The sequence below is a fragment of the Strix aluco genome, chromosome 26 (assembly GCF_031877795.1).
Source record: "Strix aluco isolate bStrAlu1 chromosome 26, bStrAlu1.hap1, whole genome shotgun sequence".
Taxonomy (NCBI): Eukaryota; Metazoa; Chordata; class Aves; order Strigiformes; family Strigidae; genus Strix; species Strix aluco.
Genome location: NC_133956.1, coordinates 1,400,382 through 1,428,192, shown reverse-complemented (window position 1 = coordinate 1,428,192; position 27,811 = coordinate 1,400,382). Strand labels below are relative to the sequence as shown.

The following is a 27,811-nucleotide window of genomic DNA, read 5'->3' as shown; positions in this document are numbered from 1 at the left end:
CTTTGTTGGGCGCGGGGGGCCGGGCGGCGGCGGCGGCGCGTGCGCGCTGAGGCGCGGCGAGAGGCGGCTGCGGCGGGCGGCGGTGGAGCCCCGGCCCCGGCCCTGCCCGGCCCTGCCCGGCCCCTGCCCGCGGCCCTGCCCGGCCCTGCCCGGCCCCTGCCCGCGGCCCCGGCCCCTGCCCGCGGCCCCCGGCTCGGAGCGGCGCCCGCGTGGATGGGATGGAAGCGGGACCCTCGGGAGCAGGTAGCGGCGGCGTGTGGGGGGGGCGCACACTGAGGGGATTGGGGGGGGGGGGGGAGTGTGCACCGGGGCGGGGGGTGCACCATAGGACCGGGGACCCCCGCTGGAGGGGCCGGGGGGCTGTAACGGGGAGCTGCGCGGTGGGGGGTGCAGGGTGGGGGCCGTGCGGCGGAGGGATGTGCGGCGGCGGGGGGGGATGTGCAACGGGGGGCTGTGCTGTGGGAAGAAGCAGGGGGGGGCCTGCGGTGGGCGTCGGGGTGTGTGGGGGGGGTCTGAGCAGCGGGGGGGGAGGGGCAGACCGAGCAGGGGGGTGTCTGTGCGGCGGGGGGGTGCGGGGAACGCGCCTGTCTGGGGCTGCAGCCCGCCCGGGGGGGCCGCAGGGCCGCCCCGCTTTTGGGGGGGTGCAGCGAGGAGAGGACAGGCCGCGCCCCCCCGGGGTGCCCTGGGGGGCAGCAGCCACGCGAGGGCAGGGGGCGGGGGGGGGGTTCTGGGGGGCAGAGCACCCGCGGGGTTGGGGTGCAGGGCCAGGGGGACGCGTGTGGCTGCAGGGTGGGGAGCGCGGGGTGCCCCCAAAGCCCTGCGCAAAGGGCCTGTGTAGCACCGAGGAGCAGCAGCAGCCCCCCGAGCTCCCTCTGTGCGTGTGTGTCTCCCCCCCAGTGCGATGTTTCGGGGAGCGGGGCGCGGGCCGGGAGCTGGCGTGGGGCCGGCGATGCCGAGCGCCGTGACAGCACGAAGCGGCTCCTCGCCCCGCGCCGGGGCATGCGCGGGGCCGGGGCGGTGCGTGGCGAGGGGCCGCGGGGGGCTGAGCCTCCCAGTCACCCCACAAACCCCCCTGCCCCTACCTCCGCTCGCAGCTGACGGTGCTTTCGGTGCCGGCGCCTTCGCACCCGCCTGCTCCGTGGGGGTTCGGAGAGCGGCTCCCCCAAAACTCGCCCGCCCGGCCGCTGTGTTGGCAGTCGCTCGCTCCCGTGAGCGTCGTGAGCTCGTGCTGCACCGAGTCGCAGAAGGATTTGGGTACCTAAAATAAGGCAGGAGGAGGGGAGGGAGCGATGGGGACAGGGGAGCGCTGCCCTTGCGTGGCCTCGTGCTGGCAAGTTTGCCGCCCGCTGTAATGCGGCGGCGGCAACAACGTGAGATTTTTGACATAAAACTGTCGCACATTCACCATCAAACTTTGGTCCTTCCTTACGGTATTTCATTTTAAGCGTGGCACGAAGATCTCTTCGCGTCTGCGTTACCTCCTGGCTGCCGGCGCTTTGTGTTTGGGGCTGATTTATGGGCCTCTGGAAGCCGTGATTTGGCAGCTGTGCCGGGCGTCGCGGGCTTTGCCGGCGCCTCGGGGCGACGCAGATAATGCCGCCAGCGTGCCCGCACCCTCCAGCCTTGACTGATTCTGTGAAGGTGCTTTAAAACAACCTCCCGGGTGGGATGGGGCCACGCGCAGGGAGACAGGTTTGGGTTTTGGTCCCGCTGACAGCACGGGGGGTCCCCGGGGCGGTGGGGGCTGCACTGGGAGCGGGGCTCTGATGCTGCGCTCTTGGGAGTTTCTCCTTTTCTCCCCAAATCTGGGTGGGGGACGTCTGCTCCCACCCGGCTCACCCTGCGTGCAGGGAGACGTTTACCCCGTGTCACAGGATTCGCCGCGGATCCCGCCCTGCCTCAGCATCCCGACGGTCCCCAGGTGCGGGGCTGAGCCTCGTGTCAGAGCCTGGATGATGCGGGGCAGCGACCTGTCAGGGTAATAAAGCAGAAATCTGGCGTGTACCTGGATGCGCCCGATGTGAAGATGCCAGGAAAGGCGGCGGGGGAACCTGGGATGTCTTCTGACCCGCAGGCACTGCTCGGGGAGGCATGTGTGTGCTACTTTTAAAAACTGAAGTCGATTTCCCCCCCAGCTTTTAGTTTTCTTTATCCCTCACAAACTTCCTAAAAGCTGTTAATCTTAACCGTTGTCTTCCTGTGCTAAACCCTGTAAAAACCCCAAAGCTGTTCCGTCTGTTGGATCTCTTTATCTTCAGGAAACATGAAATCACGCGTGCCTGTTTCTGGGACAGGATTATACCAAGAAACAAAGCCGGGAGAAGCACCTTGCCCGGAGACACGGCACAGTGTGATTTATCTCTGAACACTTTCTGCAGCTTCTCTCTAAACCGTGGGAAGAACAAAACAGGGACAAGTTATTAAGATGGCAGACTAAAAGGAAGCCAAATCGAGCAGCAAAGCGCTTGCTCTTTGGGCAGGGTGACCCATGGTGGAGCTGCCTGCGGGTTTTAACCTCCTCTGCGGGAGCCCCTGGCTCTGCGGGGCTGGCACACCCGGCATGGGGACACAGAGGGACATGGAGAGGAGCCGGCATCGCCTTTGTCCCGTCCCCTCCGGCGCGGGGGGCTGCCTTTGTCTGCTGCTCCTGGCTCCACGCGTCCCTGGCTGCCGCTGGCAGGTCTGCGGGAGTGGCAGGAGACCCCGCGGGGCGAGCAGGAGGGGTGCCAGCCTCTGCCCCGGCCGGGTGCCGTCTGGGCACCCCGGGCTCGTGGTGACATGGGCCGGATGGTGCGTCTGGCAGAGGTGGTGGCACTCGTGATGCCGGGTGCTTCTCACACCCCATCGGAGGGACAGAAAAGGGAGACGTGGAGCCAGGGCTGGCTCGGCAAGACCCTCGCGGGTCGGCTCATGCCACCGCGGGTCGAGCCGTGTCTGTGCCTGCGCCGCTGGCGTCACCGCGCCGCTCCCCCTGGAGCCGAAGCAGCTGGTTTGCAGTCCCCGTGGACCGGTGTGATGGAGGTGCCGATGCTCTTGCTGCTGCTTTTTACGCTCCCTTGCAGCATCCGCAGGTCGCTGCCTGGCCCGGCTGTGGGACTGTGCAGGGCTGCGGGGGCACTGGCCTCGGCGGTGGCAGGGCAAGGTTTGAACTTGACACTTTAGAGTTCATCGCCCGTGATTTCCAAGCGGAAAGCTGAGGTTTGACACGGCACAGCGATGCCCTTTGCAGTGCTTGGGGCTCAGTATCGAGGATACAAAGAGCTAAACCGCTTTCAGAAGTAAATACCATAGTAAAACAGATTAGAGCCTGTTTTGGCACATTTCTTGGACGCAGCCACCACGGCGCGGGGCAGGAGCAGCACTTGGGCAGCTCAGAGTTTCCCTCAGAAGATGAGCTCTGGTGCACAGGATGGGTTTAATGCTGCATGTCGACGGCCGCAGCCGGAGCCCTCTGTCCTGCCTGGGCGTGATCCACTTAAAACTCAGTTTAGTGTCGAACCGAGAAGCGCCTGCAGCTGTGTGAGCCTGGTTGTGCTCACGGCGCCCGGGGGAGGAGCAGGCGGGTGCGATGTCTGGGTTGGCGGAGATGAGGTGGAGCACTTTGAAGTCTGGGCTTTGTGGGACGGCGTCGGTCACTGCTCAGAGCCGGCGGGTTTGAAGACCTTGAGCCTGGAGATTGGCAAAGCCAATTGCTCACCCCACCAGCAGCTGCCTTTCCTGCTCGTGCTGCCGCTTGCTTTGCCTCCTGACAGGGGTTTCACTTCCCTGGGGGGTTTCTGGGGCTGGTTTAGGGTGAGGGATGGCTCAGGGTGAGGACGGACCACGCTGCGTGTCCGGGGTTTGGCGTGCCGCGGCCCCGCTTGCTCCTCTCCGATCCCTGGCTGTATTTTGGCGGGGCCGGGTGTGCGGGGAGGGGGCTGTCGCGGACCCGCCGCCGCAATAAAACTCCCTTTTGTCTGGGCCCCGTTCCTGCGGCCCCTCGGCTGAATGTGGCGCTGGAGAGGATTTAAATGACATGGTAATTTCATGCCGTCCCACCGGCGGCTTTGCCCGGGCGCAGGCAGCTGTTGGGCAGCGGGTCGTGTTCCCCAGCTGTTACAATAAATAATAGAAACAAAGTGTATTCCAGCGCTAATTACCCCAAATGGACTTTCACCTTGGCGGTGCTGCCCTCGCCGCCGTCTCTGCCCGCCGGTGCTTCCCGCGCACCCGGCGAAGGGGTGGCGGTGGCGGCGATGCTCCCGCCGCCGGCGCGTCCCCAGGGCACGGCTTTTGTGTGCGAAAGTCTGTGATTTCTCGCGGGCCGCTGAATTTATAATGGCAGGCGGATTTCATCCCGCTCACTGGCCGCATTGTGCTGCAGGAACAACACTCGCCCTCCAGCCCCCGGCCCCGGGCGCCCGCATTTACATGACAAAGTGGGAGCCTGTGCAGCTTCGCCATGGAGAGTCGAGGTATGCAGAAGCCCCCCTGTCTCCGGGGGGTTTGGGTCGTTTTTTAATGAGGCTGCTTCTACCGAAGGGGAACCGGCACGTTTTGTCGCTGGCCCCAGAAATGCTGCTCCGAGCCACAGCCGGGGGCTGCAGGCACGGGGGGCCCGGGAATGCCACGTCGCACTGCCTGGGGTTCCCTGGCACAGCATCCCCTGAGCCAGGCACGGGGCGGCTTTTGGGAGGATCCGCACCGAGGCAAATCGTGGGGGGACCCTGAGCGCTCCGGGGCAGGGATGTGGCGTGGGAAGGGGTGAGCCCATCCCACATGTTCACCCAGGGGCTTTGGGGTCTCTCCTGCCTGGGGTGAAGCAGCCGAGGCCAGGCGAGAGCCTCTCCTGCGCTGGAGGTGCCGGATGCCGCAGCTCCTGTCGGGCGCTGAGTGTCACCCCTGGTCCCCCCCATGTCACCACTCCTTGTCACGTCCCGGGTAGGCACCGTGTGCAGGCACTGGGAGATAATGGCTTTGTAAAAATCTTTGGATCTCAAAGTAATTTAGAAAGGAAAAGTCATTATCACTCCCCGCTTTGCTGGAAACGGGCGGCTGCTCCGGCTCCATGTGTTCGAGGACGGTGTGTCTGCGGTCGCCAAAATAAAACCCTCTGAGTCAGCCCGGGGGTGAACTTTCCCATCCTCGCCGCTGGTCCCTGTGTCCCGCCCCAGCCTTTGCAGAGCGTCTCCCGTCGCAGCGCTGCTCCCGCCAGCCAGGCTGCCCACTTACATTATCTTGCGTTTGCAATATCTCGTGGCTCATGTCAAACTCCCGAGCCAACTTTTGTGTTGCTGGAGGCTGAATCCATCTCTGATTCACAATCCTAATCGTGAGGTTTTATGTTCATAAAGCATCTGGCGATCCTCCGGCGAGAGGGTTTGTGTGGCAAAGCGTTATTTTGGGGCTGACGGGGTGCAGGATGGGTGTGGGACTGTTCGGTGGCCCCTCCACAGCACGGCTTCTGCCAGCCCCGAGCCTGCTTCAGCTCCTCTCCCCGCTGCTGGGCTGCGGCTGCTGCCCCATGCCCCTGCATCCGTGGGGATACCGTGGGCACGTGGGGATGCCGTCCTGCTCACGCACGGCTGCCGGGATTGTCTCGGTGGTGGAAAGGTCCAGAAGGGGAGAAGCTGTGGGTGCTGGCCTTGCCGTGGCTGCAGGGAAGGCAGCGGGAGCAGCCGTCCCCCAGCAAGTGAGCTGAGCAGTTTCTTGCTCGAAAGGCAGAGCAGGGACCGGAGGCTCCAGCAGCGCTGGCAAATACCTCTTTGATTGCAAACCATGATTTAAAAATGCATCAGCTTGCAGCCAGGGAGCTGGTGATTGCCAAGAAATGTTTGTCATGTGGAGACATGAATTACACCTCAAGTAGCTCATCTGAAAATCAGTTTCTTAAAACGAGCTGCCCCTGGAGCGCGATGCAGCCGTTTGTCTCGGGGTGCTGGCAGCTGCCCTGTCCCCGAGCAGCTGCGAGTGCCTGTGGGGGTCCGAGCCCCACGTCGGCCTAGGAGATCCCTGTCTTGCCCGTCGGACTGCTCCGAGTCCTGTGCTGCCCTGTCCGAGGAGGTGCTGGGGCCTGGTTAGTCCCAGGCCTGGGGCTCCCAGTGGATTTTGGGGCTCCCACCACAGGGCAAAGGCAAGAGCAGAGGTTGGCTTTGTGGAAGCTGATGCCACAGTTTGGTCCCTGGATGCTCACAAGGGCCGTCCCGTCCCTTTGGTGTCCTGCGGCACGGTGGCCTTCCATCAGCAGGAAGAGCCTTGCAGAAGTGGGGTGCAAAAGTAAAAAGCAAATTTGAAGCTTAGTTTGCTGCTCTTCTGTTTTTCTGCTTCTGATATTTTTAGCCTGGAACTGAAATTCAGATTTAAAAAGAAAGTGGATGGGAGCAAGGGGTGCTAAGAGCACCATGTGTTCAGGAGCTGAAATTGGAGCCGGGCTGCTGTTTGGGGGCGACTTGGACAGTTGGCCACCCAGATGGAGCGCGCCGAACAGCCACGCGCTGCGCTCCCCGCACCCGGCCCAGCTGGCCGAGACCTCGCGGGGCCTGAGAAACGAAACAGAAGATGCAAACTGGGATGGGTGGAGACGGGCAAAGTGGGAACCGGGCAGGAAGGGCAGATCTCTCCTCGGAGAGCAGCGGTGTTGAATGCTGCCTTGGCAATATTTTAAGATGCTGTTGAGTCCCGGGTGCTGGTGGTTCAGTCCTGAGGCCGAGCACTAGTGCCCATCCTGCACCTTCGCTAGTAAGTCTGTGTGATGGGCTTTGGGAAAAACCGGTGCTTCCCTCTTCACGCATTTGGGGCCCGCGCTGCTTGAAGTGGGGATTTGGAATTGAGTTTTTGTTTTGCTACCTCCCACAATCCATAGGAGGTTTTCATCAAACTGGGTTTAATTTTCTCTGTTTTTTATCAGCAACTTCCCTGGAGTTAGCCTTCCTTATCGATGTGACTTTTGTTGGTTTTTTTCTGAACAGCAGTTGAGAATTACGTTGGGGAGGGGTTAAGGATAAAAGGAAAGTTCAGGTACTGGGACTTGAGTTATCCTGTGACCTGGAGTTTGAAACACCATCGTTAATAACCAGTATAAACCCAAAGCGAGCTGTTATCCTGCAAAATTTAGCAGTTAAATAATCGCATACTGCAGATGCAATAACATGTTTCCTGTTTCTTGTGGCATCCTCCCTCCCGCAGCGAGTCAAAATTTGCTGAAGGATGGAGGGGAAACGCACGTGTCTGCAGGTCCCTGCCGAGGGCGTATCCAGGGAATCGCGTCCCCTGCAGAGGGGCAGACCTGCAGCTCCGTGCCGGTGGAGCTGGGGCTGCCGTAGCCTGTGCCATGCGAGGCGGCGGGGCCACTGCCGGCTCCTCGGCCTCTCACTTCGCCCCCAGCAGAAGTCCTGGGTGTCTCGACAGGGCCATATTTCTCCGTAGTTCTCCCCCTGGCACAGACGTGGTCCCTCACCTCCTCCCGCCCCCATTGTGCCGGCGTTGGCTTGTAAATCAGCGGGACAAAGGCCGCCTGTGCTGCCAGGGCGTCCCGGCTGAGCTCCCCACAGCAGGACCACCCTGGCGTGGGGGCAGAGGGTGCCTGCAAACCCCTTCCCAGCTAAAACCAGCCCCGGGTGTTCCGTGAGCTGGAGGAAGATGCGTGCAGGCAGGGGTGGAGCGTATCCACCAGCCACAACTGGCAGATGGAATGGCGAGACCGCTCTGTTCGTGGCAAAGCCCCTTGGCAGCGTTAGAGGGGAGCTTTCTCCTTTGGGGTTCACAACAGTGTCTTGTTTCTCTTCACTCCGTGACCCAGCAAGTCCAGAGCTGCCTCCTGCTCAGTGCTGGGGAGGTGTCAGACCTGGGCTATTTTTGGAGCTGCCCTTACAACAAAGCACCAGAGCCCAGCGTGGGTCGGCTTTGATGTCGCCGTCGCTGCCGCACGGGCGATGCTCGGCCCCCTCTGCCCTTGTTGGTTGGCAAATGCCGTCCTGGGCAATGAAAAGACACCGCAGCCCTGGGAGGGCTGCCCTTGGTCTAAGTGTATCTTCACAAACTCAGTGTACTGACGTCTCCCACACGCTTCAGGCGAAGGTTGCTGCTGCTGCAGCCCCGTACGTCTGTGTCTTTTCATTGCCCATCCCTTCCCCAGCTCCCGCGGGAGGAAACCCTCCGGCAGCATCTCCCCGGGCTAGAGAGTTTCTTGCTGCTGTTCTGGTTGTTTGTGTATTGCGACATTTCTTGTGCGAAACAGAAGTTGAAGTGCAGGTTTGCGGCAGCATAGCGGGCGCTGTCAGAGCTCTTTTAATGTGGACATTAGGTACAATCTGCCCTTCGGTGTCAGGAGAACGGAATGTGGCCGCCTGTCCCTGCATCTGGCCAGGGAATCGAGGTTTGCCAGGACATGGGTGTGCCCATGGTTGGGATGGGCAGTGGGAGTCCTTTATCCCCTGAAGGTCTGTACTGCTGCCATGTGTGGCCCCGGTTCCTTTCCCGAAGGCAGAGCAGCGGTTATTTATCTGCCGGGGGATGGTTTGACATTGGCACAGCGGGGCGGAGGGCTTGGTGCTGACCTTCGGCGGCTCAGCTGGCGCCGGCGCTTGCCGGGTGGTGCCCAGGGAAGTTGAGTCCAGCTGTGCTGGTCCAAATCCGGCCACCGCCGCCTCCTGCCAGGAGTGTGAGTAGTGGGAGACCTCCGGGTTTGGGATGTGGTGACAGGGAGCACCGTGACTCTGCGTTGTCTGTCCGGGCGTGGGGTTCCTCCCAGCCCTCCTGACCTGTTTTCTCTCCCCGCAGCTGCAGGCGCATACCTGCCACCATTGCAGCAGGTCTTTCAAGCGCCGCGGCGGCCCGGGATAGGAACTGTTGGGAAACCCATCAAGCTCTTGGCCAACTACTTTGAAGTGGACATTCCCAAGATTGATGTGTATCATTATGAAGTGGATATCAAACCCGACAAATGTCCACGCAGAGTCAACAGGTAAGGCAAGTATTAGAGGTTTTGGCACGTGTTTCCCGCTTCCAGTTTCCTTGTGGAGGCTCCCTAAGTGCCTGTCCCTGTTGTCACCAGTGGAAGCCCCCCTCAGGGTGACATGTGGCCGGGCTTGCAGCGCTGCCCCGCGCCCGTGGGTGCCTGGGCCCTGCCAGCCCTGTCTGTGCTGCAGCGCTGGTTCCTGACAGCTGCGGAGGTCCTGAACCTCAGCACAGTCCCCTGCTTCTTCAAAGCAGCTGCACTATTTTGGCAACAATCCCGTATTTAAAAATAGCAAGCCCTAGACCTTGGGCCATCGCGTACTTTTCTCTTCTTTGTTTTCCTTTTTGGTGTCCTGTTGGCGGCCTTCAGCCTGGGTAGCTCTGTCCCCCGAAGGCCGGCGAGCAGATGCTGCAGACGCTTTTGGCGGCCGCGGGCAGCGAGTCGCTCCCTCTCGCCCTCCCGGCACACGCGGCCGGTTTGCAGCCGGCTCTGGCGGGTGCCCGTTCCTGCACGCCGTGTAAACTCGTTCTGCCGCAGCCGATGCAGCGACCTGCGGGGCGAGACGTGTGGCTGCGGGGGCCCCCCTGCCCGGGGGGGACTCTCTAGTGCCCTGTGGCTCAGAAGTGCCCCCGGGGAGGGAGCACTGGGGACGGGCCAGGTCACAGAAGGTGTCGGGTTGTAAAGAAACCGGTAAAACGAACCTCACCCTTCTCTCCCCCTGCCCCTCTTTCTCGCCCCGCTCGCCTGTGTAGGGAAGTTGTGGAGTACATGGTACAGCACTTCAAACCGCAGATCTTCGGTGACCGAAAGCCGGTCTACGATGGGAAGAAGAACATCTACACTGTCACGGCCTTACCCATTGGAAACGAGCGGGTAAGGAGGGGCAGGAGCCCCGTGCAGGCAGCGTGACCTGCCTCCTGCTAAAAACAACCTCCTGCCCTTGCGCCTGCGGGGGGGCCATGATGGCTTCCCTCCCTCTGCACCCAGGTTGACTTTGAGGTGACGATCCCAGGGGAAGGCAAGGACAGGATATTTAAGGTCTCCATCAAATGGATGGCCATCGTGAGCTGGCGCATGCTGCACGAGGCCCTGGTCAGTGGGCAGATCCCCGTCCCCCTGGAGTCCGTCCAGGCGTTGGATGTTGCCATGAGGCACCTGGCTTCCATGAGGTACCTGTGCCGGGGGGCGGTGGGGGCCGTGCTGGGGCGGGGCCCGGCTGCCCTCAGCTGGCCGTGGTGGCTGGGACTGGCCTTGATGGTCTTTGGGAGGAGGCAGCGGTGCCTGCCGCCCTGCTCGGTGCGATCGCTCGGGATGCTCCTGTGATAGAAATAAATGGAGCGAGCGGCTCGGGGGGGGCAGGGGCGCTTCGCGGTCGCTGCTGCTGGCGTGTGCTGTTTGATGCGGTTTTCTAACGGGAATCTGCTGTAGCCTTTCCAACTGCAGTTGGTAAAGGCTTTGTACGCTCGCCATAAGTTAGCTCTGACAGTTCTAATGTACTGTAGAAATGTGTTTTAAACACTACAGGCAGAGGTGTATTGCAAAGAAATGGTCGAAGTATTAATTTTCTTATTTTTTTCAGGTACACTCCCGTCGGCCGCTCCTTCTTCTCCCCCCCCGAAGGTTACTACCACCCCCTGGGAGGCGGCAGGGAGGTCTGGTTCGGTTTCCACCAGTCGGTCAGACCTGCCATGTGGAAGATGATGCTCAACATTGATGGTGACGTATTTTTCCTGCTGGGGAACTGCAGCGGTGGGGCTGGGTGTGTTTGGGGAGGCTGGATCCGAGCAGCTCTCGGGCTGGGTCTATCTGCTGGGAGAGAGCAGAGACGCATCGTGGTACCTGTCCCGCAGTGTCGGCCACCGCCTTCTACAAAGCCCAGCCCGTCATCGAGTTCATGTGCGAGGTGCTGGACATCCGGAACATCGATGAGCAGCCGAAGCCCCTGACAGACTCGCAGAGAGTGCGTTTCACCAAGGAGATCAAAGGTAGAGCCCCCGCGGAGTGCTGGGGGACCTGGCCCCGGCCCCTGCGGCGAGGTGGGGCTACAGGGGTTGCACATTTAAAATGTTCCCTCCCTCGTGCGCTTCGCTGCGAGCGTACCTGCTCTGCAAACCGTTAATTATTTAAGGCAGGTGTTGGCGGTGTCCCGGGGAAGTTGGGCGAAGGGGCATCGCTCCCGCCTTTGCCAGTGACTCTGCTGTGTCTCCCTGTCTCGCGTCAGGTCTGAAAGTCGAGGTCACCCACTGCGGGCAGATGAAGAGGAAATACCGTGTCTGTAACGTTACCCGGCGGCCGGCCAGCCACCAGACGTAAGGCGGGTGGGAAGATGCCCTTGGAAAAATCTGAGCTGTTCTCCTTTTTAGCAGCTGCTGGTGTCGTTAGGGAGAGTGGGATGGGAAGCTCCAGGCTGCGAGGGCGGCGGGAGCCACGTCCGTGCTCTGCAGCGGTTTGGGGTGCAGCGGCTGGCGCGGCTCCGTGTCGGGCGCGGTGCAGCGAGCGGGATGCTGGGCAGGGTGGGAGCTCAGAGGATGCTTTGTCTGGCGGGCGGCGCGCTGCAGCAGGCGGGAGCTGACATGCCAGGAATTGTCCTAGTTTTTACCTCCGAGTTTGGTTTTCTTCTTCTCTTAAAATAGACACTGCCAAAGCAGAAGCTTTGTCTGGGGATAAAGCGATTCCCTGCCTTGAAATGATTTGCGTGTCCCTGGGAGCAGGCTGGGCCTGGGCACCCCTCCGTGTTGGGGGGCTGCCCCGCTCCCCACAGCCCCCCACGGATGGGGGCTGTGGCACTGTGGAGATGGTGCCCTCAGCACCAAGCTGTCGGGTGCCACAGCCCATGGGTGTTTGCAGGGCTCATGGCCAGGGTTTGCCCTGGGGATTGCCCCCGGGGAGGCGTGGAAGCAAAATGGGGTTCAAGGCAGAGGCTGGCAGAGAGCAGGCGGGGCCCCCCCCGTGCAGGCAGCGGAAGGAGGGGCTGCGCTCATGCTCTCAGCTGGGTGCTCGTGAGTGGAGCTGGAGGCGAGGCGGGGGATGTTTTTCAGGCTGTCCGCCCCCCATGTTTCTGCAGTGTTTCTGGAAATTTTGCCAACAGTAAAAAAAAAACCAGCCTAAAAACAAAAAAACACAACAAGAAATTTTGGCTCATGCTGTACAAACCCAAGTGCTGGCAGAAAAATCTGCTCCGGGTTTGTGCCCGATACCAAACCAGCAGTGCCCGCTCCAGCCGGCCCCGTCGGGCTGCAGAGCCCCCACCGAAGCGGGGGCACCGCCCGCGCCACAACCGTGTTTCCTCGTCGCACAGCCCGGTCTCTGGGTGGGCCTCGTTGGGCCTCACGCGCCTGTCACCGCCTGCACCCCGCTTCCCCTGCGCTCCAGCATCCTCGGGTCCCAGCCCTGGGGCTTGGCGAGCGCAGGAGGAACGTGACGCCTCGCCAGGCATTCGGGCTGGCTCGTCTGTCTAATTTTGGGCTCCGTAAAGAATATCGGGTCAATTCTTCATTTTCACAGAGCTCTTTCTGGAGCCGGGAGCAGCTGGTGCTGGGTGAGGCCGGGTATCACGTGCTCCGGCTATGGACGGCACAGCCCCCCTCAGCCCTGCCTCTGGGAAGTTTGATTTTTATTTTTACTCCCTGTGGCTGTGAAGGGAGATGTGCCCCTCCTGCCCGCCGCGCTCTGCCCTCCCGGAGCCGCTGCCCCGTCCCGGGAGAGGCCGGTTAACCTTTCCCCGGAGCTCAGCTCAGCTCCCAGGGAGGGCACCGAGCGCAGAAGCCCTGAGTGCCAGCGTGTTTATGTACCTGACAGCGGCATGCGTGGCATGTCCTGCAATAAACATTTGCCCTGATTAGCTGGATTAGTGAGGGAGAGCTTTATTTAGGGACCTCAGTCCCACGTGGGGGTCGGAATATTCCTGACTCGATTTCTGAAAATACCGCTGTTGTGCTTTTTGTTTTCTTTTATGGGAGCTCGGAGCGGGAGCTGCCAGCTCCCTCTCTGCCCAGCAGGGTAAGTAGCGCTCGAGGTCTGGAAGTCTCTGTTTTGAGTAGGTGCATCCTTCGTGTCCTGCCTCTGCCAGGTTTCCCCTGCAGCTGGAGAGTGGTCAGACAGTGGAGTGCACAGTGGCTCAGTATTTTAAGCAGAAGTACAACCTGCAGCTGAAATACCCCCACCTGCCCTGTCTCCAGGTTGGCCAGGAGCAGAAGCACACGTACCTGCCCTTGGAGGTGAGTGCCGGCTCTGCGCCGCCGGGCGCTGTGCAAAGCAAAGGCAAAAGTGGCCTTTGCTGGCAGGTGCATGACAAGATTCTGCAGCTAATGTGTCCTGAGTGCTGGTTGCCTCAGTGTTGACCTGGCAAGAGCCGCTTTTGCGGAGAGAGGAGACTGCTGTAAAAATGCCATTTTTCCGCAGCTGCCAGCTCGGCACCTCTGGTTTGGGGCTGGCTGCAGGGCCCGAGTGCCGTGCCCGCGGGGCAGCTCAGCCGTGGTCCCCTGTGTCTCGCCTGTCCCTCACGCATGGCTGCTGTCTCTCCCCCGCCGTGCAGGTATGCAACATCGTGGCAGGCCAGCGGTGCATCAAGAAGCTCACTGACAATCAAACGTCAACCATGATAAAAGCAACAGCCAGGTCTGCCCCAGACAGACAGGAGGAAATTAGTCGCCTGGTACGTGGCCCAAGTCCCCGGGAGGGACAGGAGGGACAGTGTCAGGGCTGTGGCTCTGATAGCAGGTTACAGCATCGTGTCCATGATGAACCTTGTCGTGGTTCTGCTCCTCAGCTGCTCTGCACTGGAGAGCTGGGACCTGCTCCGAAGGTGCTGGTGGGGTTCATGGCTTGGTTTTATCTCCCTCTTCTCACGGAGTCTCCGGTCAGAAATGCCTGCATGTGTCATGGACACTTGCGTAGAGGAGCCCGGCTCAAAGTGACCGTGGAAACTTGTGCGCAGCGAGTTCAGGTCCTCATGCTGATGGAACCTGACCCAAAGGGAGCTGGAACTAAAAATAGGAAAAACAAATTAGAGAAATGGCCCCAGCTCCGGATGTACGTGGGGACTGTGCGTTGCGGGGCAGCAGTGCTGGAGCTCTGCCAGCAGGTCAGGCTGGGGCGAGGCAGCGGAACCCAGCTCTGCAGCAGCCGGGCAGGAGCTGGTTAATGGTGCTGTTCTCACCCAGACTGCTGCCTCTGGGCTTTCCAAGCCGGGGACATTTGATATTTGTTCTGGGACTCTTGATAACAGTCTCTAGCCAGTCTGAACCTTCCCACAGAAACCTTAAATCTCAGGAGCAGGCCCTGCTCTCAGTTGCATTGGTCAGCATGTTCAAAAATCAGGTCCCCCGCGGGTCGATTTGGAGGATGGGGTTTGGCCCTTTGTGTTGAATCGCTTGCTCCCCCCTCACGGAGAGGACTTCAGCTCTGTAGAGCCCAGGACGTCAGGTGCCCGTGTTTCCCGGCCAGCTGAAGCTGTGTGGGATGCAGCTGCTGGTCTCGCTCCCTCCCATGGCCCTTCCTTCCCTCTGCAGATGAAGAACGCCAGCTACAACCTGGATCCGTACATTCAGGAGTTTGGGATCAAGGTGAAGGATGACATGACGGAGGTGACGGGGAGGGTCCTGCCGGCGCCCATCCTGCAGTATGGCGGCAGGGTAAGCAGGGCCGCGCTGCCCGGGGCTTGAGCTGCCTTGGGCAGAGAGATGCTTTCACACCTGGAAACGCTGTTTCTGAACAGAACTTGTGCTATCTTCAGGATTATAGATTAGAGCTGGAATTTTTCCTCACAGTGCCTTGGGTTCAGGTTTTGGGTTTTTTTTTTTTTTGCAATATAACTCTTCTGAAAGTTGTAGGCAAGAATCATTCAGTGACAAAAGAGGGAGCTGAAGGGGAGAGGGATGCTCAGGTGAATTTTCTATCACCTTTGAGGAGCTGAGCTTCTGTCTCGCCCGTCACCACACACCGCGGCAGCCCCTGCCAGCGCAGGCGGTTGGCTCTGGCGAGGGCGTGTGGCTTTGTGACGGGGACGTGTGGGTGCTCCCCGGGGGCTGCCGGCGTGGGGCTGGGCAGGACGCGGCCGCGCTCTGATCGTCCATTTGCCTTTGCAGAACCGGGCCATTGCAACTCCCAACCAAGGCGTGTGGGACATGCGAGGGAAGCAGTTCTACAACGGCATTGAGATCAAAGTCTGGGCAATCGCCTGCTTTGCCCCGCAGAAGCAGTGTCGAGAGGAGGTGCTGAAGTAAGGAAAGGGGCAGCCTGCGCGGGTGGGGTGACATGGGGGAGCCATGGCTCAGGGTGCTCCCAGCCTGGGTCTGCATGTCCCGCAGCGTTAACGCTGGCTCCGAATGGCTTGTGGTATGGATTTGACCCAGGTTCGGGCTGACTGTTCAGTCCTGTTAGTTTATCCAGAGTGTCTGATGGCTCATCCTGGCTGCAGCAGTCCCTGAGCCATCGCAGAGCCCGCCAGGTCGGGGCGAGCACATCGGCGCTGCAGCACGTGGGAGCTGACAGTCAGGCTCTCCTCCACCTGCTCTCTGCCTCGGGCAGCTGTAGTGTCGTGATTGATAACTGCCAGCCGTAAAGCTGTGCTGAACTCTCCTTGGCTGAATCTCCTCAGAGAGATGGGGTTGTGAGGGATATTTAATAAGAATTTTCCCCAATACCCATTCTGAAATAATATAATTCATGCAGGAAATATCCTAACTCACCATGGGTTTTTATTACAGAGAAGTCTTAGGCTTTCTGGAAAGCTTTGGTAGCTTCGAGATCCTCTGCTTCAGTAGCAAAGTGACAGAGAGTGGGGCCAGTTCATCTGATTTAGGGAAATGGTCACCTCGGGTTTGGATTCTGCTGGGCACTCAGGTTTCTCCTGAGCGAGAGTGGGAGCATCGAGCACTGCGGTGCCTCTGCTGGGTGCTGGGGATGGTTTGGGGCAGCTCAAAGTCTCTACGTCTGCGGTAACTGGGTGGAGGGGGAGTGACACTGTGCTCCTCCTGTGATCCCTCTGGGGCGCAGCTGGGAACCCCACGCTCCCTCTGGCTCTCTCTGCATCAAATGTATCCTTGGCAATCTGAAAATCCAGAGCACTTTGTCGGGTTTGGTAAGTGCAGGCTTGCCTCAGCTTTGCAAATCATCTGGAAACGGGGCAGGTCTGCTCCCCCTTCCCCAGCTTTCTCACGGAGGAGGCTCATGGCTCTGTCACTCTTCAGGCAGAGGGTACCTGGGGAAGAGGGTACCAAGAGGGGATGGGTCAGCTCTAAGATGTGTTGGTCTTGCGTTTCCTGTGCCGTGCACTTGCTGGATGCTGTAAAACCACGGACGTGGTGATGTGATGTCCCCGTCTGTCCTGCGCCGCAGCCCTCCAGCCACGGTGGCCGGGCTGCGCGACGCAGCTGCCGTGCGGAAGGGCTCCGGGCTGAGTGCTTCTCCTCTCGGGCACAGGAACTTTACGGACCAGCTGCGCAAGATCTCCAAAGACGCAGGGATGCCGATCCAAGGCCAGCCCTGTTTCTGTAAATACGCCCAGGGTGCAGACAGCGTGGAGCCCATGTTTCGACACCTCAAGAACACCTATTCGGGGCTTCAGCTCATCATCGTCATCCTGCCAGGGAAGACACCGGTGTACGGTGAGTCTGGGGCAGGGGTGAGCAGAGAGGAGGAGAGGGGCTTTGCTCTCACAGGGCTCTGTCCCACGGTGATTTCTCGCCCTGTTTCCGAGGATGCCGCTGGAAGCGGCACGTTGCTGATGGCCCGTCTGTTCACTCGCTTCCTCTGCCTGCAGCCGAGGTGAAGCGCGTTGGGGACACCCTCCTGGGAATGGCCACGCAGTGCGTCCAGGTCAAGAACGTGGTGAAAACCTCCCCGCAGACCCTTTCCAACCTCTGCCTCAAGATCAACGTCAAGCTTGGCGGGATCAACAACATCCTTGTGCCTCACCAGCGGTTCGTATGGCCACTGCCTCTCGTGGTTTTGGGGCTTGTTTCCCGAGTGCCTCGTGGTGGGGCCTGCCTGGTGTTACCTGGGGAAGGGGGGGCCTGTGGGCGGCTGCGCAAAGTAGCTGTTTGAAATGGGGGGTTGCAGCCTATCTCGCCTTGTCGTGAACTGTTGATGTGGCCAGGCCAGAGCCCACAGGTTGGGAGGTGTCCTCTGGGTGATCTGCTCGCCTCCGCTGGGCTCTGCATTGCCCTGAGCTGGCCCCCGAAGGCTGACTGCTGCTTCCTCTTCTCTCCCACCAGCTCTGCCGTCTTTCAGCAGCCAGTGATCTTCCTCGGGGCCGATGTCACTCACCCACCGGCAGGAGATGGGAAGAAACCTTCCATAACGGCTGTAAGTTCCCTGTCTGGGGCCGGACTTGGTGCCCATGAGCCCTGCGGGGACATGGGAGCTGGAATGGGACTCGTGTGTCGATAAAGGGACTGTGGCACTCCTGTCTCCGTGGGGACACTTCTTGGGGTGGCCCCATGCCCCATCGGGTGTTTGGATCCCGCTCCCAGGGCGGTGGGTCCCCGATCCTGCCTCTCCACAGAGGAGCTGCGGTTTTGGGGAGCCGCTGGCGGCTGCCAGCAGATGGGGCTCACGATGTGCCGGGCCCCGCGGGCGCTGTCGGCCGTGGTGCGCGGGGAGCTCAGTGCTGCGGGCCGGCACCATCCCTGTGCATCCCGGCCCTTCCGTGCAGCCCCCAGGTGGGAGAGCTGGGTTTTGGAGGTGGGAGGGAAACTGGGGAGACTGGGCTTCTTCTGAGCCTTTTGGGGAGGAGAATTTGCCTTCTCCTCAAACGAATAATGAGTGTCCACGGAGGAAGTGCTGCCCACGGACCGGTGAGGCCGTGGGCTCATGCCCTCCGTCAGGCTGTAAGACGTTGCCTTGTGCTCGCTGCAGCAAAGGAGAGTGTCAGGTTCTCGTAGTGTCTGTTTTAATTAAGCACGTCAGCATTTTCCTATTAACTTCTTAACTTTCCCGGACTCATAGCTCAGGTTTTCCTTGGCAGGCAGATGCGTCTTTGGAGGAGTGTTTTTTTCTTAATTAGAAGGAGTTGGGAAATGCTGTTGGCTGTTTGCTGTAGGTGTGGGTGGGACAGAACAGTCTGTTTCCTGGCAGCGGCGCTTCCCCTCTGAAAACATCTTCTGTGTTTTTTTGTGCAGGACCACTGTGGGGTTTTTTTTCTTAATTTTTTTATGAAAGCTTTTTTGAAGCTGCAGGGGAGGAGGAGGGTAGAGCCTTCAGATGGCCTTGATCTTGTCCTTGGTGTGTTGTTAATTAGACAGTAGAAGGGGGTCCGTGGCTGAAGCCAAAGTAAACATTTCTGTTGTGCATCGGCTCCGGTGGTGCAGCCCCCACCCTGGAGCTCCGTTTGGGAAGGAAAAGTGAAACCGTTGCTGCGGGCAGGGGCAGCAGGCTCGGCAGCGCTGGGCATGTGAGGTCTGGGGTGCTTCCCCTCCGCTCGGGGGGACATGGACCTGCACAGGGAAGTCCCCGCTGGCCGCGGTGCAGCGAAGCAGCCGGGCGTTTGTCTCCCAGCGTGGGCCACCATCTGCCTTGACACCCGTGACTCAGGCTGCGCCCCCAGCCCGGCGTCACGGCCGAGCCCGGCTGCTCTCAGCCTCTGTGCCCTGACGTCTTTGAGGTCTCCCCTGCAGAGCGCCCGGCTGCGGTGGGAACTCCCCGCTCGACGGCTGCCGCGCGGTGACTCGACCGCGCCGTGTCCTCCGGAGGCGGCAGCGCCGGCGGCGCAGCCTGTGGCCGTCTGGGGCAGCTCCGCTGCCTGCGGCCGAGCGAGGGCCAGCGCAGGGTTGTGATGCCGGGAGATGCTCCGTGCAAACGCTGACCTGGTTCTGTCGCCTTTTGGGCAGAGGGTCTCCAGGGTGTCATTGTACCCCGGGGGTGTCATTGCCCTGATGACAACAGCAGAGGAGGGTTTGGGGTCACACAGTCCTTTGTGGAAGCAAAAACCTTTCGAGTGAGGGATGGAGGGAGAAGGGCTTAGGCAGGTGGAAAGGGCAGCCCCGCTCCCCCCTCGCCCCTCTGCTGCTGGGCTGGAGGAGCGAAGCGGGGGCAGAACAGCAGCAGCCCCCACAGCCACGTCGCTCAGTGGCACCAGCCGAGTTGTCTCACTTGGAAATTCCCATAAACGCTGCAAAGGGCACGGCAGAGCGTGAAACCGGGACGTGGCGGTGACCAGGGATGTCCCTTCTGGGCGCTAGTTAGCAAATACTGCACAGGCAACTGTCCCATCCCCTGATCCGTGAGCTCAGGTTCTCTGCCCGCTGCCGGCTGTGGGTGTTGGAAGCAGGCAGAGGCCGGGGACGTCCCGTGTCCCCTCCGTCCTTCCCGTTGTAACACGCGGGCCTGGCCCGTCTCTGTCGCCGCAGGTTGTGGGCAGCATGGACGCCCACCCCAGCCGGTACTGTGCCACGGTGCGTGTCCAGCGTCCTCGCCAGGAAATCATCGAGGACTTGTCCTACATGGTGAGGGAGCTCCTCATCCAGTTCTACAAATCCACCCGCTTCAAACCCACCAGGATCATTTTCTACCGCGACGGCGTTCCCGAGGGGCAGCTCCCGCAGGTGGGGACCCATCGGATCCCCGTCGGCTGCACCGGCTCCCGCAGGGTTCCCTGAGGGTGCACGGGGACGGCTGGGTGCCGGCATGTCCCCTCACACTGCCTGCCCTTGTCTCTCCAGATCCTTCACTATGAGCTCCTAGCAATCCGAGACGCCTGCATCAAACTGGAAAAGGATTACCAGCCTGGCATCACCTACATCGTCGTCCAGAAAAGGCATCACACCCGTCTCTTCTGCGCAGACAAGAACGAGAGGGTGAGTGCTGCGGGGGGCCGGGGTTGGAGGCGGCTGATTCATCCCCAGCCTTTAGGACGAGCCAGCCCTGACTTCGCCGGGGGGAAGCTCACTGCTGGCAGGCAGAGAGCTCTCCTGAATGAAACGTGCTGCTCCGTTGACTCCCGCATCCGTGCGGATTAGGCAGCCTCCAGAAACCCAGACAGCTGTTTGCTGTTATTATGAGTTACTGGGTGCTGATGATCCTGGTGACTCTCTTGAAATAGCCTCTGTCAGCTTGAAAACATCTGTTGTTTTGGTGATAGCTGGAGCCGCTGACGCGACAGGATGATAAACCCCTTACTTGCTCACAGCTTGTTCGTCTGTGCTGTGCAGTAACACCGATTGCTGTAGCTTTTCCTAGACTCAATCTGAATTTAGTCATTAGGTCTAGTCTAACCAAGCTCTGGCTCTACCTAAGCATGAAGATTTAATCTTGGGAACTGAGGACAGTTTTTGATCAGGGTGCAAAAGCCCCAGGATCTCAGGGCAGAGACTCTAGTGTATGCTCTGCAGAGATTCCTGGAGTGCTGCTCACTTAATCCTCGTTTCTGCGGTGGGATGGGCCGGTGCCCAGCCCTCACCCTGCCTGCTTTCCGTCTGATGCTGTTTGCTCGATCTCCGTGTCATGCCTGGTGTTGGTGCCTGTGGAAAATGCCAGCAAGCCTGTTTGGGCAGGGAGCAGAGCAGGATAAGCTGCTTCTGTCCCCAATTAACAGGCACTGGGGGAGCGGCTCTGCATGGTGCTCCCTAGTGAGCTGCGAGATGGGGACCCTGCGCTGTGGCCCTGGGGCAGGGCAGGTGTGTTACGGATGGTGCTCTGGGCAGCTGGAAATAACCAAACTCTGCAGCGCTTGGATCTCTCTTTCTATTCCCTGTAGATTGGGAAGAGCGGGAACATCCCAGCAGGAACAACAGTGGATACAAATATCACCCACCCCTTTGAGTTCGACTTCTACCTGTGCAGTCACGCAGGCATTCAGGTACCGTGCCGCAGAGCCGTGGCTGTTGTTGCAGGCTGTGCTCTCGTGGATCCAAGCCGGCCCTGTCGTAGCCTCCCTCCCTCCAGTGCCGGAGCCATGGGCAGCTCGATCTGAGCTGCCGTCGCGGTGGTTTGGTGAGCAGGTGCGGGGACGGTGCCGCTGCTGCATTATGTAGCACGTACTCAGTTTCTCTCCTGGAGCCAAGGATCTCTCCTATGAGATTTTCCTCCTTCAGAGTGGCCAATTCAGCAGCTTGTCAGCTGGTGTCTGAGTGTGCTGGGCTCGCTGGGGCGCCTGGTCGTCAGCAGGGACCTGTTGTCTGGCCGTGGGCGGGAGAGCTGGGCCCAGCCGTCCCTGGAGCAGGCGGCTTGCCTTCGCAGCTGCCTTTCTTCAGGCAGCCAAGATTAGTCAGAAACCGTACTGAAAAAATTGCGCTTATTTCATCTACAGCTGCTTCCGCAAGGGAGGCTTCTTGGCTTCCTCTCCCCCTGCAAGGGCAGCGGGGAGCTGGCCCGGGTTGTGGGATTCGTGCCGCCGTGGGCTGTGCGGTGGCGGGAGCCGGGGGCGGCATTGCAGAAGCACCGGCAGCGCGGTGTTATCGCTGTGTTATCGCACCTCAGTGCTGAGGGCTCGCCGGCCTCGCCGTGCCCGTGCACCTGTGGGGTCCTCAAATTTGGGAAGCCCGGGCGTCTCTCCTGCCCAGGCTGCCTGCCGGCTCGTCGCGATGGGGTGATCAGGACGCGAGGCAGCTGCCTGTGGTTGCCTGTGTCCGGGTGCAGGGAGCACCCCTCACGCTGCCCCCCTCTCCTTCGCAGGGTACGAGCCGGCCATCCCATTACTACGTGCTCTGGGATGACAACCGGTTCACCGCGGATGAGCTGCAGATCCTCACGTACCAGCTGTGCCATACCTATGTGCGCTGCACCCGCTCGGTCTCCATCCCGGCCCCGGCGTACTACGCCCGGCTCGTGGCGTTCCGAGCACGGTACCATCTTGTGGACAAGGAGCACGACAGGTGAGGGGGCTCTTCCCGCGGCCCAGGGGGGCAGACCCCGGGGGGGTAGGGGGCACAAGTGCCTGGGACCGGCGGGGTTTCACCCCAGGCAGCAACTAAGCACCGCGCAGCCGCTTGCTCGCTCCGTAATGATGATGATAATTGTAACGAAAAGGAAGATAACAAGAGAGAGAAATAAAACCCAAGAAAGACAAGTGATGCCCAATGCAACTGCACAGCACCCGCTGACCAGTGCCTAGCCAGTCCCCGAGCAGTAATCCACCCCTCCCAGCCAACTCCCCCCAGTTTATATACTGGGCGTGACGTGACATGGTCTGGAATATCCCTTTGGGCAGTTGGGCTCAACTGTCCCCGACTGCTGCATCCCCCCCAGCTCTTTGTGCCCCCCCAGCCTCCTCACTGGCAGGGCAGAAGCTGAAAAATCCTTGACTTAGGGTAAGCACTACCTGGCAACAACTAAAACCTCAGCTGTTATCAGCATTATTCTCGTGCTAAATCCAAACCACAGCACTGTGCCAGCTACCAGGAAGAGAAGTAACTCTACCCCAGCCGAAACTAGGACAGTATCTGCCCCTTCTCTTACACCACGTGCATCGTGCCCAGGTCCCACACCTCCCAGTCCATCCTGGGGGCACGAGCAGTGTTCGAAAGTGCCTGTGTCTGACCCTTCCCTGGGGGAGACCCGCCCCTAGCTGCATCCTCTTCGGTGCCAGCTCTGGGGGAACTGGGGATAAAGGGGGGTTAAATCCCATCCTGAGCTCGTCCCAGGCCTGGAGGGGCTTCCCTGGGCTGTTTGAGCGTTCCGGCCAAGGCGCCTTCCTGTGCTGCGGGCACTCACGGACCCTGATCTCCAGGGGGATTCTCAGTGTTCCTGGGGGGCAAATATGAAATAATTATGCAGTGATTTCCTTGATTTTCAGTGGCGAGGGCAGCCATATATCTGGACAGAGCAACGGCAGAGACCCCCAGGCCTTGGCGAAGGCTGTGCAGGTTCATCAGGACACTTTACGTACCATGTACTTTGCTTGAAAGCCTAACTTTTGTTACCTCACTCAAGAAAGCTTTCAGATTTGTAGGAGCCATACAAAAAAGGAAGCATTGGGACACCTTGTTTTTTTTCCAATGAGAAATCACTGCAGGGCAGGCAGCGTCAATTCGAGGCAGGAGACCAGCACCACGGGACAGAAAGATCCAACACCTTTGTAGGATTGGAAGAGACTGATGATTATTTTTTTAATTTTTCTGGCTTTGCAAAATTTTGACCTGACCAAACACATGAAGGCATTCAAGGAAGGGATAAAACTCCCAGGAGGCGGAAGCAGGTTTTCATTTTTAAGATGCAATACTATAGACTCCTGACTGTGAAATGGCGGATTTGGTCCTCCGTTGCCCACCAGGCGCTGGTAGGTATTTTTTGTGGGGGTTGGGGGGAGGGGATTTTTAGAGCCTTAAAACAGAAGACTAGATTTATAAAACTAATATTTTAGAATATGAGATGCTTTAATGGGTTAAGGGGGAAAAACAACTAGTTTATAGGAGAATTCTAACACTAACAGTTCCCCACCCCCGAATAATTCCCCCCATATAATGTAAGGCACCCTAGCACTTAGCTCAGAACTGAAAACTGTCTTCCTCGTGTTAAAAGCTAGTTAGCTGCTGCCATTTGAAGCAACAGTCACAGACTTTTCCATGGGTGAGTGCCTTACTACGATGCTGCAAAATTTCAATGTTTTTAATCTTGTAAGGAAAATAGTAATCTTGTCTTGATGGTGGTCCATATTTCCATCGGAAGGAGTTAATTTCTATGGTCCTAAGTTGCAGTTTGTGTTAGATCACGACCTCATGGTGGTTAAACTCCATTGAAAGATGTGCACTTTCATACAGGACACGTTTAATGGCTGCTGACCCATTTTTGTTTCCAATGTACTACTTGTTATTTAAAACTCTTTCTGACAAATGGGGGCATCTTCATCCCATGAGGACAGAAATCGCTAACGATTTTTTTCTTTTTTTTTTTTTTTCCTGAATTTTTATGATGGACACCGGGATTTTTTTACTAAACATTATTTTTATACGATACTGAGTCTGTTGCCAAAATCCACAAGTCATTAACATTCTCAGAGTTTACATCACCGCGCTTCCTGAGGCTGTGCGCTCACACCAGAGATTTCTGACGTTTCCTGTCCGATGAGTGTTACCAACTGCAGTCCCTGCAGCGCCGGGCACCCCTCAGCGCCCGTCTCCCCTGTGCCTTCGGCACGTGTCTGCCCGGGTCAGCTGCTTTCCGAAGTACCGCGTCCCCCAACTCCAGCACCTCCAAACTGTCACCCTCTCTGCTGCTAGGTTATGCTGCTCTTTGTGCCATGGTATCACTGATCTCATGCACAGGGTTTTTTATTCTGAAAGCGCACCAGATTTGTTCCTTAGTCAGAATGATGAAATCCTTGTTACTGTCATGGGGGAAACTCCTACTGATTTGTGTTTGTAACAGGAAGAAAGCCTTTTTCCCAACAGTACCATAGTGACTGCTTTTCAGACTCATTTTGCTGCACAGAATGACCGTTCTGCACAGCGGGGCAGTAGTAGCAACTCATTACCAGTATCATGTGGGCAGATTATCTGGGGTTTTTTTATATGAAAGTGTGCACAGCGCTTCCTCCAGGAGAAAAAATGATGCGCATGCTCCTACCAAGCTCTTAAAGGGAAGAGCTCTGTTATCATTTTACTGCCAAACGTGAACGCATTTCCAAGGCAGGTCCCCCACAAGCACTGCCCCTTGTCAGTCCGCGTGGATAGAAGCACACCTCTTGGTTTTGTACTTTCTGACATTCAAACTTGCCTTGCCTTCATGAAAACCACATTGGTCATGTTGGCCCATTGATCTGTCCTAACACCGGGAATTCACTCTACCCGTTTTCTTTTTGGGCAACGTGTTTGTGAAAAATGAAGACATCGATATGCTATGCAAACTAAGTGCTGAGCCCACTGATGTCATGTTTTGTGAAGATCCTACGTTTAGCACAGTCCTGTTTTTTCCTCAAGACTACAGTATTTGGTTCATATTCTCCTTTGCACCTTGTGTCAACCTCCACTGCTGTATATCTGCAAGGTGACGGGGAGGAGACCAGGAACTATTCATGGTCAGTAGGGTAGTGAACTCCTAGGAAGGCTTTTAGAGCGTAGGGAATGCATCAACACTAAGTGTCAACATGAGAAGCCTACATTCCTGTACACAAGTGCCTGCATAGTGACACAAATCCAGCACCTCCATCTCATCCTCAGAACTCGGGCTTGTGTTTGTTGAAAGCAAAATGATCTCAGAGGGGCTGTACCCACTCACCTTGTGTTAGAAAGCCCCTCGTTAAGAATAAAATCGGGGTTAAGGTCAAGGTTCTCTCTGCAAATCAGTTTGTTCACCAGCATTACAATGGAAAGCGCCTGGCTGCTCTTCTGCAGCGAGGGGCAAAGGTATTTTGGTTTCTAGTTTTTATTTTAGTGTTTTAGTTGGGTCTAGAATTCTGAAATGTCTTTTAGTAGCTGTGGCATAGCACGTGCCATTTTTAACCATTTGAAAAGAGATAGTGTGGGCATTTACAGAAACAGCTTGTTGCTCTGTAACAATTTTTTTTTAACCTTGAGACTTGAAATGTAAAATGGACCTTTAAGATTTGCACTCATTTGTAAGGTGGCTGTTCATAGAAAACTATGAATGAAGACTCGCTGATGTAGCACCTACTTTTAACAGCAATTTTAACTACACAAAAGCTTCACAGCTTCTGAAACTCTCAGCTGTTGACTTGCAGTTCGTGTTCTGCCCTTATTTCACCGTCTGCGTTGGGTTTTCATGGTTTTGAATAAATAAAAAAGCCAAACTCAGTAGCTGCTGTGCCCTTTAAACCCTATTTCCATTTTGAAGAAATTGAGAAGGGGTTTGAGTTACCCGCATGTTTTGTATAACGGACTATGCACTGTACCTTCTACGCGGCTCCAGCATTCAGCATTTCTACCCTTTTCTTGTCCGAGATGCAAACGAGTAACTGCATGTTGAGGTGCTGTGCGTTTTGCTACCCGTAGCGGATAGTGTTAACCCGGATACATATCAGGATTTGTAGTTAGCCACAAACCCCCCACGGACATCCCGAATGGCTCCCGAGTCTCTGCCTTCTCCGTGCGCACGTGTTCCTTCTGCAACTGGAAACATCGCCAGGTGCATGCAGTTTTGTGGGAAGAGGAGTAACTTTCATTTACCTGTCAGTTGTTGAATGCTGTTTGTTTCCCTTATCTCATATCTGAACGTAGCGGGGCCGAGGGGGCAGAGCAGCCCTCTCTCCCCCCAGAGCTTCCAGGGGCGGTCGGGGTGTCCTGGTGTTCGCAAGCGTACGACCCGATGTCTTAGTCTCAAAAAGCCCAAGCGTTCAACGTTGCCTCGCGGAAGGTTTTCTTCTTGGAAAATTAGTGTGAAATAAAGGAATGTGATTCTTTCAGGAAGGGAAGCCAGACAGCAGGACAGCAATAAACAAGTGAAATTCATATCTTGCCTGAGTGATTTGCACTTCAATAGTTGTGAAAGAAAATTTACGGGACTCCAGTGCTTTTGTGTTCAATTTCTAGCCCCTTTCGTACCTCCTTTATACGAGCAAGTGTTGAACTGTACATGGGGTGTTCACAAGACACTCTGTTTGGGTTGTTATTTTTCTTGTGGGGTTTTTTTTTTTGCTTTAGCTTGAACTCTGTATGGTCCATTTGTTAAATAGACGTGAACAGTTGATGTACAGTACTTACTAAACAAGCAGCAGCACAAAACTTATTTTATTAAGAAAATATGGCTTATATTTTAAAGGTTGAATATCAATTTTTTTTTCTTGTATGCGTGGAATTAAGACTGGTAAAGAGTAACAAAATCCTTGGATTAGGCCAAAAGGAAATACTGTAAGATCATAACCACCTCTTTATTAAAGAAAACGGTATGATTAAAGAGCTCCAGAACATTGTATTTATATTTGATTTGATTTGATTGTGGATTTTTTTAAATATTTTTTTTTTTTGCCTCGGTCCTGATTTTTGCTTGCAACTTTGACTTTGCAGTCCCAAGTGTCTGTTACCCTGTAACTGTTGGCAGAAGACCTAAATAAAAGCAATGTGAATATGTTGGGGTGACACTCCTGAGTCAGATTGCGTGGGGAAGGTACATGCGCAGTCCTGGCCGCTGGCTCGAGAAGGGCTTGGGGACAGATGGTGAAATGCTGTGGCTGAACTGCGTCAGGTACGGCGGAGGATCCAAAACCCCTCACTTTCCAGATTTCAGTCAACTGGGAGAAACACTTAAGCGAACAAATACGTGCTTAAAACTTCTTAGAACGTGGTAACCAGCTCTACTTTTTATTAAAATGTCCTCTGAGAACTGACTTGATTTGAGCTCCTTGGGTTGTTGGATGCCAGAAGCGTGCACCCAAACGTGCTGCTTCTCCAGCTACGTGTGCTTCGGGGGCTCTGGAAGGCTGTTGGCTCCAAGGTGCTTTTGGGACAGATTTTGATTCCTTTTGGAGTGGGGTTAAACTTGATCCTCTGGGTTTCTGACCGCGTCATGTTTACAGTTCCCAGCACTGGAATTCCTTCCAGACATCCTAGTCCTCTCCAATGCCAACAGCTCATGGTTGTGTCTCAGGGTCCAAAACTGGAGGTTGGTTGCCATCCTCTGAATTCTTTGGATCTGCTTGTGCTTTACCTTGCAAACGTGCATTGACATACCTTTAGGCGATGAATTATTTAGCAGTTGAGCCATAACGGGGTTTTTGAATAATGCTAAGCAATTTTAAGGAAGTGCTTGCTAATGGCATGCACGTACTCACTAGCTAATTTACTCAGACTGGAGCACGCACACTGTATTGTTCCGAACCGAGCACCTGTACAGACCCTGCACATGTCCTCCTGCTGCTTTTAAGGTTATAGCACATTTTTTAAAACGAGTCCTACTAGATAATAGAAATCTTCCCTTGCAGTTTCAAGGGGCTGTTTCTGAGAGAGGGGTATAACAGAAAACTGCGCCTTGTGCAGCTGGGTCTGG

The 27,811-nt window shown here is 57.4% G+C and overlaps 1 protein-coding gene across 3 annotated transcripts; it reads left to right on the top strand.

The window, feature by feature from the left end:
* The first annotated feature begins 98 nt into the window (after positions 1–98).
* LOC141934897 (protein argonaute-1) lies at positions 99–26,893 on the top strand. Of its 3 annotated transcripts, XM_074850719.1 has the most exons (19): positions 99–243; positions 8,758–8,941; positions 9,688–9,808; positions 9,923–10,104; positions 10,515–10,651; positions 10,786–10,920; positions 11,157–11,244; positions 13,005–13,152; positions 13,470–13,589; positions 14,446–14,568; positions 15,022–15,155; positions 16,358–16,542; positions 16,698–16,857; positions 17,152–17,242; positions 19,285–19,479; positions 19,597–19,731; positions 20,631–20,732; positions 21,548–21,747; positions 22,668–26,893. In XM_074850719.1, the coding sequence occupies exons 1-19, from the start codon at positions 219–221 to the stop codon at positions 22,774–22,776; spliced, it is 2,574 nt and encodes an 857-aa protein (XP_074706820.1). In that variant the 5' UTR covers positions 99–218; the 3' UTR covers positions 22,777–26,893. The 3 variants fall into 3 exon arrangements, 1 of the variants encoding a protein (XP_074706820.1); XR_012626438.1 differs by lacking the exons at positions 99–243; positions 8,758–8,941; positions 9,688–9,808; positions 9,923–10,104 and having other exon boundaries at positions 10,519–10,651; positions 22,668–23,150; positions 25,433–26,893; XR_012626437.1 differs by lacking the exons at positions 99–243; positions 8,758–8,941; positions 9,688–9,808; positions 9,923–10,104 and having other exon boundaries at positions 10,519–10,651; positions 22,668–23,150; positions 24,697–26,893.
* The last annotated feature ends 918 nt before the right edge of the window (positions 26,894–27,811 follow it).